Source organism: Channa argus, chromosome 19 (genome assembly GCF_033026475.1).
Source record: "Channa argus isolate prfri chromosome 19, Channa argus male v1.0, whole genome shotgun sequence".
NCBI lineage: Eukaryota > Metazoa > Chordata > Actinopteri > Anabantiformes > Channidae > Channa > Channa argus.
This window is the reverse complement of record NC_090215.1, coordinates 5,980,814-5,995,003: the sequence shown is the minus strand read 5'-3', so window position 1 is coordinate 5,995,003 and position 14,190 is coordinate 5,980,814. Positions and strand designations below refer to the sequence as shown.

At 41.7% G+C, this 14,190-nt stretch overlaps 2 protein-coding genes across 3 annotated transcripts; one reads left to right on the top strand and one right to left on the bottom strand.

Moving 5' to 3' along the window:
- The first annotated feature begins 3 nt into the window (after positions 1 to 3).
- Positions 4 to 2,457, top strand: mos (v-mos Moloney murine sarcoma viral oncogene homolog). Its single transcript, XM_067486107.1, has one exon. It carries the CDS (start codon positions 587 to 589, stop codon positions 1,601 to 1,603), a length of 1,017 nt encoding a protein of 338 aa, XP_067342208.1. The 5' UTR covers positions 4 to 586; the 3' UTR covers positions 1,604 to 2,457.
- Positions 2,458 to 6,018: 3,561 nt separating this feature from the next.
- Positions 6,019 to 14,190, bottom strand: steap2 (STEAP family member 2, metalloreductase). Of its 2 annotated transcripts, none has more exons than XM_067486101.1 (6): positions 14,070 to 14,190; positions 12,208 to 12,648; positions 11,776 to 11,942; positions 10,951 to 11,478; positions 9,239 to 9,403; positions 6,019 to 8,626 (listed from the first exon to the last, which is right to left on the bottom strand). In XM_067486101.1, exons 2-6 carry the CDS (start codon positions 12,596 to 12,598, stop codon positions 8,333 to 8,335), a joined length of 1,545 nt encoding a protein of 514 aa, XP_067342202.1. In that variant the 5' UTR covers positions 12,599 to 12,648; positions 14,070 to 14,190; the 3' UTR covers positions 6,019 to 8,332. The 2 variants fall into 2 exon arrangements, with proteins under 2 accessions (XP_067342202.1, XP_067342203.1); XM_067486102.1 differs by having other exon boundaries at positions 14,113 to 14,179.

Sequence of the window (14,190 nt, the reverse complement as noted above, 5' to 3'; positions counted from 1 at the left end):
TTGTGCTTCAAGTTTATCATAGATACTGAGAATTGACAGAATATTATATTGTGTTGTGTGCTGTGTTATTATGACTGTCTGAAGTATGGCAGTGGAGATGTGATCATCTTGTTCCTGCATGGATCCTGCATATGCTGGAAAAGTCTCAGTGAAAAGACAAACAGGCTCTGAACTGTGTAGCGTGTTCCCTCCCCCAGCCTCATGCTGAACCTACTTTGTCAAATGTGTCGGTGTGCGCTCTTAAAAAGTGCACACTGCACCAAATGGCCCATACGTCGAGCTGCTGCTTAGGGAGCCTGAGCCAGGCACACGCGCGTCAGTTACTTTTTGACACACATTGACAATATTGTACTTTACTATAACAGAATGCCAAAAAGTGGCTCATATTACCTCGTCCTCCCCTACTGTAGATTGCGTAAACTGAGTTGAACCATCGGGATGAACCCGTTGAACCCAAACAAAGCATTACATACTCCACAACACTAAGTGGCGGTGTGGCTGGCTTTGTGTGTCCGTGCTGAAAAGCTCTGAGGCTGCAGACCCCGCAGTTCAGTCAGAGGCACCCTTCAGGCTGAACGCACGCACAATGCCCTCACCGATACCTGTGACTCGTCTCCTTCCCAAAGACATCTACCCCTCTCTGGACTTTGGAGCATGTAGTAGCCCGTTGACCAAACACTCCCAAGGCTCCATATTACAAGTCCCCGCGCAGCGGTTTCACGGTAAAGTCGCCAGCCGACTCTGGTCCACTGTGATCCTCTGGAAGGAGCTTCGATCCGTTCAGCCCATCGGATCCGGGGGATTTGGTTCCGTCTACAAGGCGGAGTACCTTGGGGAGACTGTCGCGCTGAAGAAAGTCAAAAAGTGCACCAAGAACAAGCTAGCGTCTCGGCAAAGCTTCTGGGCTGAGCTGAACGCGGCGCACCTTCGCCACCGAAACATCGTGCGCGTCATCGCGGCTACCACCTGCGTACCCGCGGACTTTGGAGATGAAAGCAGCATCGGAACGATACTGATGGAGTATGTGGGAAGCCGAAGTCTGCAGCAGGTCATCTACGGGTGTACTGAGCCACTTGTGGAGGACAGATGGCTCAGGTACTCTGCAGACATTGCACGTGGCTTACGGTTCCTTCACTCCCACAGCATTGTGCACCTGGACATAAAACCAGCCAACGTGCTGGTGTCCGGTGAAGACATCTGTAAAATAGCCGATTTCGGTTGTTCCCTGAAGCTTGATCAGGGGTGTGAGGTGAGCTCCGTCAGCCCCCTTCTGAGCCACGTAGGCGGCACGTACACCCACAGAGCCCCGGAGCTGCTGAAGGGCGAACAGGTGTCTCTCAAAGCGGATATCTTCTCTTTTGGGATAACTTTTTGGCAGCTGGTCACCAGAGCGGAGCCCTACACCGGGGATAGGCAGCACATTCTTTACGCGGTCGTGGCGCACAATTTACGGCCGTCTGTCCAAGATCAGCTGGTGTTCAGCTCGGAGCAGGGGCGCCTGTGTAGGACCATACTAAGCCGGTGCTGGAGCGGAGATCCCTGTATCAGACCCAGTGCCCAGGAAGTGCTGACTCAGCTGGAGCAGCTGCGCTCCCAGACCTGAGTTAATTTTATAGCTAGTGCACAGATGCACTGACGTTTTAGGAGCGTTTTAGTTGGCGATTTCCTTGTGTCAGGTTTACAGGTGACCACCTTCTTTGTGCTCACATTTGTGCAGAATTCGGTTTAAAAAGTATAATAATAAGTTTAATAATTAAGTGCCTTCGTGTTTGTCGCCTAAAATGCAAACCTGGAATCACTGCTTCATCAGAAATGAGGTTTGTCTTAAATGAGGCACAACTGACATAGCAAAACGTGTTATCAAAGACGGATTTGAATCACTTCACCTGGATTAATACATCTCCTATTGCTTATAGTGTTGTATGGAGTGTTGGTTGTTCCTAATTTGAGTTCTTTCTTGATTTAAGAAGTGGCTCTGCAGGTATTTTCTTTGCAGTGTGAGGCTTAATTGTGCCACTAAGGAAGTCATCCTTTAAAATGCAGTGTGATTGAATGGAATTTGGTCAATGTCAGTCAGTGCTCAGGGCGGATGGACTAAGAAGAGTCAGATCACTCCTGTAGGATCAAGGACATGATTTGGTTTGGAGAGATGTCTTAAACAATTGACATTAAAACCACGGTGTAGATTCACTTATTGTTTTAATCAATGCGGTTTAAAAGCACAATGTATTAACAAAATATTTTAGTTAATTTGCCCTGCTTTGTTCACTCTTTTCATTAGCCAACTCAGACCAGCCAGACTTGTGAACATTATTGCTGTTCTAATTTTAGACATTTTTGTTTTATTAAATTGTATACTCCTGTTGTAAAACATGTAAATTGTGTTTTTATATGCCACAATGAGATTGCAATGTGAGATTTAAGTGTGACGGCTTTTCATTAAAATTATTTTTACACTATAAATGTGTTTTCCCCCTGCTCTTCCTCACACACACAAACTGTTTCTAGTTGGCCTGTCTTTGAGTGCAAATGCTTTAAAATTGATCAAGCATGTCCCCAGGTGTTGAAACATCTTAAAATAAGTTAAAGTGCACTAAACCAATAATATGAACTTGTATTTTGCTCTTTCCTCCATAGTCAGGGTGCCCTGGTATTTTCAATGTAAATTAGAATCTTTTCCTTGTAATGAAAAAGGATGTTTTTTTCTCTACAATATATAGTCAAGAAATTAAAGTTTCCTTTTAAACGTGTACACAACTGGATCCAATAAGGACAGAAAATGCAGTAGAAGGCCCAAGTACACATCTGCCCAAGAAGACAAGCACTTATAAGGGTCCTACTTGAGAAACCTGAGGCCTCACTGCTCCTGAATTGGCTGCATTGTTGAGTAAAACGAGAGAAACCATTGTGCTCAGACATTGCTCATAAGAGATTCAGATCAGCTGGCTTCATGGGCACAGTTGCCAAAACAAAACCCTACTAAGGTTGTCAACTCAGAAGTAAAGGTTGCAGTGGGCCAAGAGGCACAAACAGTTGACTTTGACTGGATCAGTGTCTTAAGGACTGATGAGTCAAAGTTTAAGGTATTATATCCAAGTGAAGAGCATGTATCATAAGCAGAGCCATGAAAAGAGGAGGCTATCTGCATCATGTTTCAGGCATCCTGAGAGCCATGCCATTACCTCTGAGCAACAACTGTTTGGGGACAATGACTACAAGCATTATTCCTGGTTGTTTAAGAAGTATCTGGAGAACAAAGTAGCTCCTGGAATACAATCAGTGATGGTTTGGTCAGCTCAATCACCAGAGCTATTATCCATTAAGCTGGTGTGAAAAACACTTGACCAAAGAGTTCAGGAACACTTGCCAACCAGCATAACAGACATTTGGCAAGTTCTTCAGAAGGTCTGGGAGGAATTCACACCTGAATATCTGCAACAACTGATAAGTAGGATGCTAAAGATTTATCAGGCAGTTATTGCTGCAAAGGGTAGTTTCTGTATGATGAAAGTAAAGTTTAAAATGCAAATTTGATTAGAAGATTATTCTGAGCTGAAATAAAATTAAAAATTAATTGTTACAACCATTTATCTTTTTTTGACAGTGTTAATGGGTAAACTTTGCTGAGAAAAATGTAGAGCCCCATTTATTCCAGAAAACAGACATGACCCCAGTCTAGTCAGTAAAGTTCCCAAAGGTGCCCTGTTACTGTGATATGGACAATTAGAATGAAACAATAGGTGCAAAAGAAATGCACATGTAACATTATTTATGCTGAATTAGTCATATCAAGTGGTAAATGGTCTGCACTTATGTAGCGCTTTTCTACCTATTGGCAGTTTACACTGCTTCTTATTCACATATTTGCACTCACACACACTCATACTGTGTGTGGGGGAACTATCATGCAGCTGGCCAACACTCACCGGGAGCAACTAAGTTGGGGTTCAGTGTCTTTCTCAAGGACACTTTGACATGTGACCAGAGGGGCCGGGAATTGAACCAACAACTGTGAGATTGGTGGACAACCGCTCTACCTTCCTGCAACACAGTCACCCATGGTCTCATGTATATTGTGCTTTTCTACCTATTGGTACTCAAAGAGCTTTACACTGCTTCTCATTCACCCATTCACACTCACAATCACAATCACAATCACACACTCACACACGCACACCTGTGGGGGAGCTGCTATGCAGCTGGCCAACACTCACCGGGAGCAACTAAGTTGGGGTTCAGTGTCTTGCTCAAGGACACTGTGATGGGACCAGAGCAGCCAGGGATTGAACCAGCAACTGGGGGATTTGTGGATGACCGCTCTATCTCCTAAGCCACAGTTGCCCCACAAATATTTAATGATTTGTTCTTTTTAATGTTGTACATCCGTAGAGACAGATCTCATGCAAAATTTGTGTTTGAATTTGTGACGTTACACAGCCACCTGCTGGTGACTTGGTCACTCTAGATAAACTCAGGAGATCCCTGAAGCTCCGTGAAGTGATCTGGAAGCTGAGACCACTCTTCATAGTGCAAAGTAACCAAGTATATTTACTAAAGTACAGTACTGAGGTACACTTTTGAGGTATATGGACTATGCTTGAGTATTTCAATTTTGTATTTCATTAATTTTCAGACAGAAACTCTACTTTATATTCCCCCTTTTTTTTACTTATGGCTGTAGTTACTAGTTACTTTTCAAATTATTGATGTTAAATTTGAAAGAAATTAAAGATTTTTTTTTATACTACAAAGAACTCCCTAGATAACCAGGTGCACCTACTTGGGTCTTCCTTACTACAGCTTTCAGATGTCTAACTTATCAGCAGTTCCACCAAATCTTCTGGATAAACATGTCACATGGTTTTATTTAAGTCAATGTTTGCAGCCAAACAAAGTAAAATCATCTAGTTTTCGCTAAAAGCAAAGACTGGAAAAATGTGCAAAAGAACTTTTTCTTTATCAAAATACTTTTAAATTAGGTTTCATATTGCATTTACCTTTAGTCCAAATGTTGGCAAACACTGCTACTTACAACATTTAAATGCTACTTGTGCACTGATGCATTCATTCTACATTCATTCTAAATATTACAGGAACTCTTAACTGTGATCAATTATTTTTACATGTTTCTATGTAAATGTAATTCTTCCATGTCCCACCATCTACAACCATTTATCCATATTCATTTACTACTTATTGCACAAGTGAGGGAATAGGAGATATAGTTGGTAGACAGTTGATATTCTGATCAATATTATTGATACAATAAGGGTCTATCTTGTCTTCCTGGAACTGTTTTTTATAAAGCTGGAAAAGAAAAAAACACTGCCCATGTAAAAATAGTTTGGAAATATTTGGATTATTTGCTTTGGGCATCAGGAGTACAGCATCCATGTGAACACATATGTTAGACTATTTAATCAGAATGAGGTCAATCAAATTTAAAACAATTGTCCATGTGGCACCTACAGGACACACACACAGGAGAGTTTGTCAATCCATCCATTGCCTCTATCTTAAACACTTATCCCATTCAGGGTTGCAACACAGAGAGATAAGCATTCACATTTACATTCACACCTACGGACAATTTAGAGACATCAACTAACCTAACATGCATGCCTTTGGACTGCAGGAGGAAACCCCCACAAGCACGGGGACAACATGCAAACTCCTCAGAGAGAAGCCACAACTGGCCGGGGATTAGAACGGCGGACCTTTTAGCTTTGACATAGCAGCGGTAATTACTCCACCAATGTGATATCACCACCACAACCTCTAGTTTGTCTGTGGATATAGAGTTTCCATCTTCCACCTGCTGGCTCTTTTTCTGTTGGTTAACCTTAATAAATACTGTTCACTTCAAAATGCTTCCTCCTTATTGTAATTATTACCAACTTGCTTTTGAATTATTTAACAGAACAGTAACTAAAGTGACTTTACTGTATTGCAGCCAGACTGGCACTGGTTTTTACACATCTCAGTGAAAAAATAAAACCAAAACAAAATGTTTTACATATTGAGCTCAATGAACAAAACATTTTATTTTAATTCCCGTTACTGTGTTTTGCTGCTACATGGTAATGTACGTGAAATTATAAATTTCAAGTTGTTGTGAGGTCATGGAAATTGAGTAAATTAAATGTAATTATTTAATGGGGAATTTTACTGATTAACAGCAGCATTTTTTGTCACTGTGCTGCATTCAAGATCACAAGACATGTTTATTTATACATTGATGTCATTTTAAAGACAATCAAAGACACTTTACACAAATATATACCAGTCAGGTCAGGAATCTTTCAAACAGTGACAAATATGTATAGTTTTGCAAGTGTAAACTATACTGTATATTGGCTTTAAAACAAAGAAATCAAGGCATCATTAAAGTGTAGACTTTAAGTTTAAATTCAAGGGGTTTACAACAATTATTCAATCACAATTTAGGAATTACAAAGATTGTTATACACATCTCATCTCTTGACTGTTTGTAAGGAGGCTGACAAACACATTTTTCTGTCGTACCATTTTTGATGCGACGGCTTTACTAACTGCATTAACATCTGTAGCTGTACTGTCAGAGAAGGTGCCCTGCCTCCAATAAATCAATATCTCTTGCAAATAAGATTGCTGTAATAGATTGTATTAACAGAAAATATTACTTAAATCTTGCATCTCTTCGATTCAAGCATGAGCAGGTAAAATGGACACAATATTCACTTGCACAGATAGACAGAAAAACAACACGGTGATAATGTAGAATCAACAGTTACCTCACAATACTTCTTGACTGATTGCTGTGTGACAGTCACAATAAGCACAAGTTCAAGCACGGGGGAAGACTGTATATGTTTTTTTTCTCTCACTTACAAATATGCCAATTCACTATTTGTTGAGCTGCAGGACTAAAAACACCACTTACTGTAAGACATTCAAGGGGTACTATAGCAATAGTGTAATGCACTTCTGTCGTTAGGAGAGACAGATTTTTCTTAATGGTTCCTAAACATTACTCCCTTTCAATGAATGTACCAAAAGCACCAAGCTGAATGCTGCTGTTTTGTCAAATATTACCCAGCATTTTACCATTTGTAAAAGCCTGCTGCTCACTTATTTTGCGTGTTTGCCATGAAATCAAGATGAAGTAACCCAAGAGATTTTAAGGAGATATGGACCAATGTAAATGAAAAATATAGTGTTCGACTGTCATCTTGCCCTGGGACTCCTGCCCAAACGATGGTTCCCGGACTTTAGATCCTGGGAAAGAAAACTTCCTTTTCTTGGGAAACAGACGTCATGTTCCTAGTTCATACTCTCCATACTCTATGACATCATCTAAGTTATTTTCTCAGACTCCATATAAGTTATGCAGGTGTTTTCACAGGTTACAAGTAGTAAAATTACCTCCACTGTACCTGTAAAATTTGTGGAGTTCCCTTTTGAACAAACAATAAACACTTGCCATCTTATTGTAAGCTTTGCCAGAACAAACTAACAAGGGCAAATTATTAGTGAAATGTTGGAGCATGTTAGAAGAACACTCAGATTTACATTTTACATAATCAAACAACTGTAACATAATAGTCATAAGGTGCTTTCGGACCAAACAGTTCTAGGGACTTTTTCCAGGTACCACCAGTAGGAGCAGACTTTTATATTATCATATAAAACACAAACTACATGGCAGTAAAACACCCTATTTTCAACTCTGAACCAGCTTCCAAAACATTATACCATTTTAAAACAATATGAACCAGTGGTAAATAGCTGTAATATGGCTGTTTGCGTTACCAGGAATGTACAGTGGGTGGACACCTGACGCTCACTCACGAGAGCCAGGCTATACACTGCTGAGATCACCAAAATGAAAATAAAATTAAAACAAAATTAAAACAACAGTCCTGAAATAAAATACTACAAGTCTGAGCCTTGACCAAAAATCACTGCTGCATACCTGAACAGCTTTCTCAAAACAGCAAGTAAAACAGCAACATCAAATAACTGTTATGGTTTTTGGATTCTGTAGTCCAGAAACACAAAAAAGGGGGAACTTCAGGTTATATTTGTGAGAACTAAAAATTCCACTGGTCTGAAAGCACCTGTAGAAAGTCAGCAGTCATAATGTGTAGCACACCTAGGTACACGGTGAACAATTCACAAAAATGTGTTACAAAAAAATTATAATATCCTTTTCAATGAAAATCACATGAGTCAAGCAGTGATCCTACTTTTCCTTCACTTTAATATAATTATAATAATAATTTAAGCTGCTTTAAAACTCCTTTACTGTGAAAATCCCAGTAAAGGAGGAGGCAGCTCTGTGCTGCAGATTTCACATAATGGTGACTCTCTCAGGGGAAACAAGGGCAGCTGAGCCCACCAGCTCCAAGCGTTGGCACCGATACTGACTGCTGTCCATGCCACGGCGAATGCGGTGGAGCTTGCGAGCAAAACAGGGAAGCAGCATCAGTATCTTTCCCAGTATGACGCACACCGGCAGGGCCAGGGCCACCATGAAGCTGGGGGGAAGGTAGAAACGGTAGGCCTCCTCCTCAAAGGCTCGCTTCCAACCAAACAGCAGGCCGTGGAAGGTGGCAATGAGCAGGGCAATGTATCCCAGCGTGGACTGGATGAAATACAAGAAGACAAACGGAGACACATCTCAGCCAAGAGAGGAACCCAGTTCAGACAGACAACTCCATTAACAATAGATTATTATTCCCATGTGACAAATTATTTAGCAATTGTTTATTCTGTTTATTCTTCGTCTTTTCCTTTGGGCTGTTCTCTTTCAGGGGTCGCCACAGCGAATCATGTGCCTCCATCTAACCCTGTCCTTTACATCCTCTTCTCTCATATTAACTAACTTCATGTCCTCTCTCAATATATCCATAAATCTCCTCTTTGGTCTTCCTCTAGACCTCCTGCCTGGCAGCTCCAACCTCAGCATCCTTCTACCGATATATTCGATTTTGCAAATTGCAGACAGTTCTTGTCATGTAAATCAAAATCACCAGCAATCAAACATTTTTACTGTGGAAATCTGAGGCTCCTCCAGAGTAGAAGAGGGAGAAATGCCACAGCTCATGCTACTGATAAAGTGCAACAGTGACAGGATCCATTTAAATAGTGAAAGAAACAAACATTATACTCTCGTCTCTATGAGATTGTGTGTGCACCATCATCCTTTGACATCTAGAGTTAACACTCTGAAATCCCCTGGTTTATATATTTATACCTGTATGAAGCTGAACTCCCTCCAGTTGAGCGTGCTGTGGACAGAGGGAATAGAGGTGATGGCCAAGAGTGACAGGAGCCCAAGACTCATGATCCCAAAGGAAACATACATCTCCACCCTCCACACCTCCTCCTCATTCCAAGAGTTCTCCACATTAGCATGGACCTGGTAACACAGAAGAATTTTAGTGACGGATTTGCTGAGTGGCCATTTCATTAAACATATGAATTCAGGAATACTCAACATGTAAGTACTACTTTATAATACAGTCAGAAGGAAGCAAAAATCCCCTTCAGTTGAGTGTACCTCAAGAAATCCCTGCTTGTTCAAAGGTCGTATACACAGTACACAAAAAACGAAATATCCCAATATTAATGGAAATGTGTGAGCAATTTCCATCACTCAGACTCAAGCCGGGGCACTCAATGGCCACTTATAATGCTCTTTTATCCAAAGCACTTTACAATGCTAAATCCTATTTCCCACCTGGAGCAACTAGGAGTTCAGTGTCTTGCCCAAGGACACTTTGACATGTAGCTGGGACTGGGGACCAAACCACTGAGCCTGTGGACCTTGGGTTGCCTTACCAACTGAGCTACAGCCACCCCAGGTACTGCAGAAAGCAGGTAACCACATTTAAGCTTTGGCTGTCAGAAATATGGCCACACATTTTCTTGTCGAATACTCTGGTATAGAGAGGACTTCATGTTGGACTCAATGACGGCAAGGTTCCCAGGTCCTGTGGCTGCAAAACAAGCCCAAATCATCACCTTTCCACTGATGTGCTTTACAGTGAGCAGGAGCTGTTTCTGCTGAAATGCACATCCCACTTTGGTCTCATCTGTCCATGAAAGATTTCTGCTTGATTAAAATGTTTGGCAGTATTCTCATTTATTGTAACTGGATAATGACTCAACCTGAAGCATATTGTGGATTTAAGAATTTGTGTTCCTACTAAGAGGGGAATTTCTTTTCTAAATGGATGTATAAATTAGTAATGGAAAGACATTAAATAATACATTAACAGTCAAACATGGTTTACTTGCTGTAATCAGTTCCGTTGTCCATATAGACCTTTAAGAGATAAAAAGATAAAGATAAAGATAATAGGAGGCTTCGACTGTCCAGGTCTGTCAGATTAAGTAGATGAAAAGCTGCAGCCTTTGTAATACAAAATTCCTGCTGTTCGTTACTTTCTTTTCATTGCAGCCCCACAGAAAAACACAAAGGAAAATCTTATGTCTCTAGATTCGACTGACTTGGACTGCTAAAGGACTCATATTAGCTTTAAATACACATATGAATGCATTTTTGTCTAGAACACCGACTGTGGATTCTGGCCCCACAGGACACACTTCAGAAAATGATCTATTCGAGGAGAGTAGAGGAGGAAATGTTATAGCATGAAAATCCTCTGCCTGACTGTTGTTTTAAGACTCACTTGAATAAACGTAAACCTACCCTTTAATTGTATTCTTTTGGTGCAAGTATTTATACTTTATGATAAAGTTGAGACATCTTCTACTACAACATCTACTACAGACATGCAGGTAAACAATCACAGATCATCAGCTCCCTAATGCCATCTTCTCTAATCTGTACACAAACAAAAATGTTCAAATGATCATTTTCATTTGTACTTTTAGAGGGAGTTATGTTTCTTAATATTTCGGAGCGTCGGTGTTAACATGGTGTCAAAGACTCCAACTAACCTGCTGGTACGCGGTGTTGAGCAGCAGATACTTCTCAGACTTCCTCATGGGCAGACAGACGCTGTAGAGAACATGGACAGCAGCTAAAAAGAAGCTGAGGAGACCCAGCTGTTTCCGGCTCTGCAGCCAGCCCTCCAGCCAATGTGGGAAATGCCTGTACTTAGTACCATAATAGAGCTGGTGGGCGGCTGCCAGCTGGCCTGCCAGGTAAACCAGGGCCAAGAGAGTGATGGCAACAGTGGGCAATGTCCGGTTCACAATCTCTATAGGAATCTTGTAGAAGTCACTCTGCTTGTATTTCACATAAGGGTGGATGATATCTCGTACAAAAGAGTAAGCAAAAAAGAAGATGGAGAGGGCCACAGCAGAGAGCACGGGGCCCTTCCAGCCAGGAAACAACTGTATGGGCATGTTCTCAATGTCTCGCGAAGAGGACAGGCTGCCCATATCTACTGGGTGGAAGTTGAGCTGGCGGGCTAACTCCATGACTTGCTGTCGAGCCTCCACAGAGTCACTGCAGATGAACACCTACACAATGCCAGGATGACAAAGAGGAGAACTGGGTAGAGGTGAAGCTATGAAGACTGAAGTTGTGTCTGCAGCTTGTGTGCTGTATAGGGATTTATTTGTCCTGGATGTTCTAGAGCCCACTTGGGCATTTTTAATAATCTGTGCCTAAATTAGGAGAGAATTAATTATTCTGCCAGCTTTGAAATGGATTAGGGCTGGTCTACTACTATCAAAGTGCATAGTGACATTTCATCTTTTGTTAAAACAAATCTCCTTTGTTCTTTTTTCTAAAGGCTAGAAAGTGTGTGATTGTACCTGAGAGCTGGCATCTTTGGGGCTGGTCTGCTGCATGGCCCAGGCTGAGATGACATTGAAGCCTTTGACAACAATGGAGTCGGGCAGCAGTGAAGCCAGATACTCAGCATTAGACTCTGGATATTGGTTCACCCTTCTGTTGTTGCTAACATCCACCAGGATCTTCCCTGCAGGGCAGTGGGGCAAAGACACATGACTTGTGCAGGTTTCATTTGATTGGATATGTTTCTTAAAGAGAATAAGGCCAAATCAAATGGTATAAAGCCTTTTAAAACTCTTTCTTTGGGTTTCTGTTTCCCACTGCAGCTCATTCTTTCCCTCATATCTGACACTGGAATCATAATTGATTCCATGTGAGCATCAAAAAGTGATGAGAAAGTGTTTTTAAATGGTCAGGTTGTATTTTCTAATTGTATGTGTGTTGTTACCTACCTTCCAGTAGATGTTTGAGGTCCCACAGGACAGAGTAGTGCTCACGACGGATTCCTAGAAACACAATGTTGGCCTTCCCCACAGCGTCTTCGTGGTGTGTCACATCCACCACGTGTGGAAAGGACTGGGCTGCCAGTTTGGGGTGGCGGCTGCCCACCACCACATGATAGCCGCAGCGCAGCAGGCGGATGGTCAGGCACTTGGAGAAGTCACCCGAGCCCAGGATGGCCACTGTGGGCTGCGCAGGGAGACAGGAAGCCCCTGCATCTCCAACTCCGTTCTTTATGCCATTGGGCAGGAAACATGCCTGTGCGTGGTGGAGTTGATGGGCGGAGGAGGCTGTGAGGAACACAGGGCTCCTACTGCTGCCCATCATAGAGATGGAGTCCATCGTTCCCCCTGACACTTCTGTGGTTTTCTGCTTATGATGTTCCAGTTGATCTAAGAATGATAAGAAAAAAAAACATCTTTCTTTCTTAGGAATTTATTTATGTCTGAATCATCAATCAGTGAAAGGCTGGACTTACTGTCCACAACCAGTGTTGTGCTTGTTAGTCAAAAATGTAATAATAACTCATGTCTCTTATTAAAATGAATATCTTTACTTTACTTATTACTCCCTGTCAAAAGTACCTTGTTGCACTGCTCATTATATAACTTTTCCAAAGGGGTTATAGTCTGAAAGATGACTATTTCATCCATAACAAATGCAGCCACAAGCTTCATTCATTCTTTGTTGCTTGTTGTAGCTACTGTTTACAATTAACATCCACTTTTAGTTGTTCAGCCATTAAAGGGCAACAAAGATCTATCCTTTTGCAGTGGAGAAATTCTTACCACTACCTGCACACAAGTTACATGTTACAATACGGTTCTTATCACCCTTTGTCCCGACAAAGTCAAAGTAATGGGAATATTTCCAGCTGTGGCCACTTTCATCTTCCAGCCAGGTTACTGCTGATAGTGAAATGTACATGACTACAAATATTAAATGTAAAATTTTAAATCAATCTTTGATGTGGTGACAACAAATGTAACATGTAATGAGTTGTTTTTGGAGGAAATAACTGTAATATATTAACTGAAATTTCAATCTTAGCTTTTTACACTACTCATTACTAGAGAAAGTGATATTATTCCAGTAACATGTTACAGCCCAACCCAACTGTTCTTAGTAACAGGTGATGAAAGAACTGTCTTTATAAACGCTGACTATATTTATGCCTTATAAGTAAAATCTAAATCAAAAGAAGTTTGATGTGCTGCATCTCAGTGCACAACATTTCTGTCATTTTGACAACAAGCTATTTTGTTTTTCTTGTAAGATCGTGTATTCATGAGAACATTTTACATGACAACAACTTGAAGGGGATTTTGAGGGTTGAGACTTGATTTGAGTTAAGGGTAAACTCTGTTAATTTAGGGTGAGGGTTAGGGAGAGACAGTGTTATGGTTAAGGTTAGAGCTAATTGGCATTTTTAATATTATTAGTATGCGTCTAGGGTGGTAGGGTGATGGTGTTTATGGGTGGGGGGGGTTAAAAGCCTCGGCCCGGCGTGTATTCCTGAATGTAGCTACACAGCATCTGCCGCAGCAGCTCGGTGAAAGCCGAGCACAGAACACTGGTTCATCGGGAGAAGCCACATCCTCTAACGGCGACCTTCAGTCTGCAGAGACACTGATTTTAGGAAGGACACGACTGAGCGTGTGTACAGGCAGCCTGCGTGCACCTGTAGCGCAGCACGGCGGCTGCTGCTCTGTCATGGATCCGCACAACACACACACACACAGCGCCGGATAGCAGCACATGGTTAACCCAGAGATGCAGGTCTACAGAGAGATGGTGATGCTATGTTACCCACCTGTCACTCACAGGGATGCTGCTGTTGAAGCTGAGATGCTTACCAGCTGCTAGCTGCCCATCCTGATCCTGATGGTGGCCGGGCCCCCGCTGTCTAAACGTGTGCTACGTTTAAAGACCGT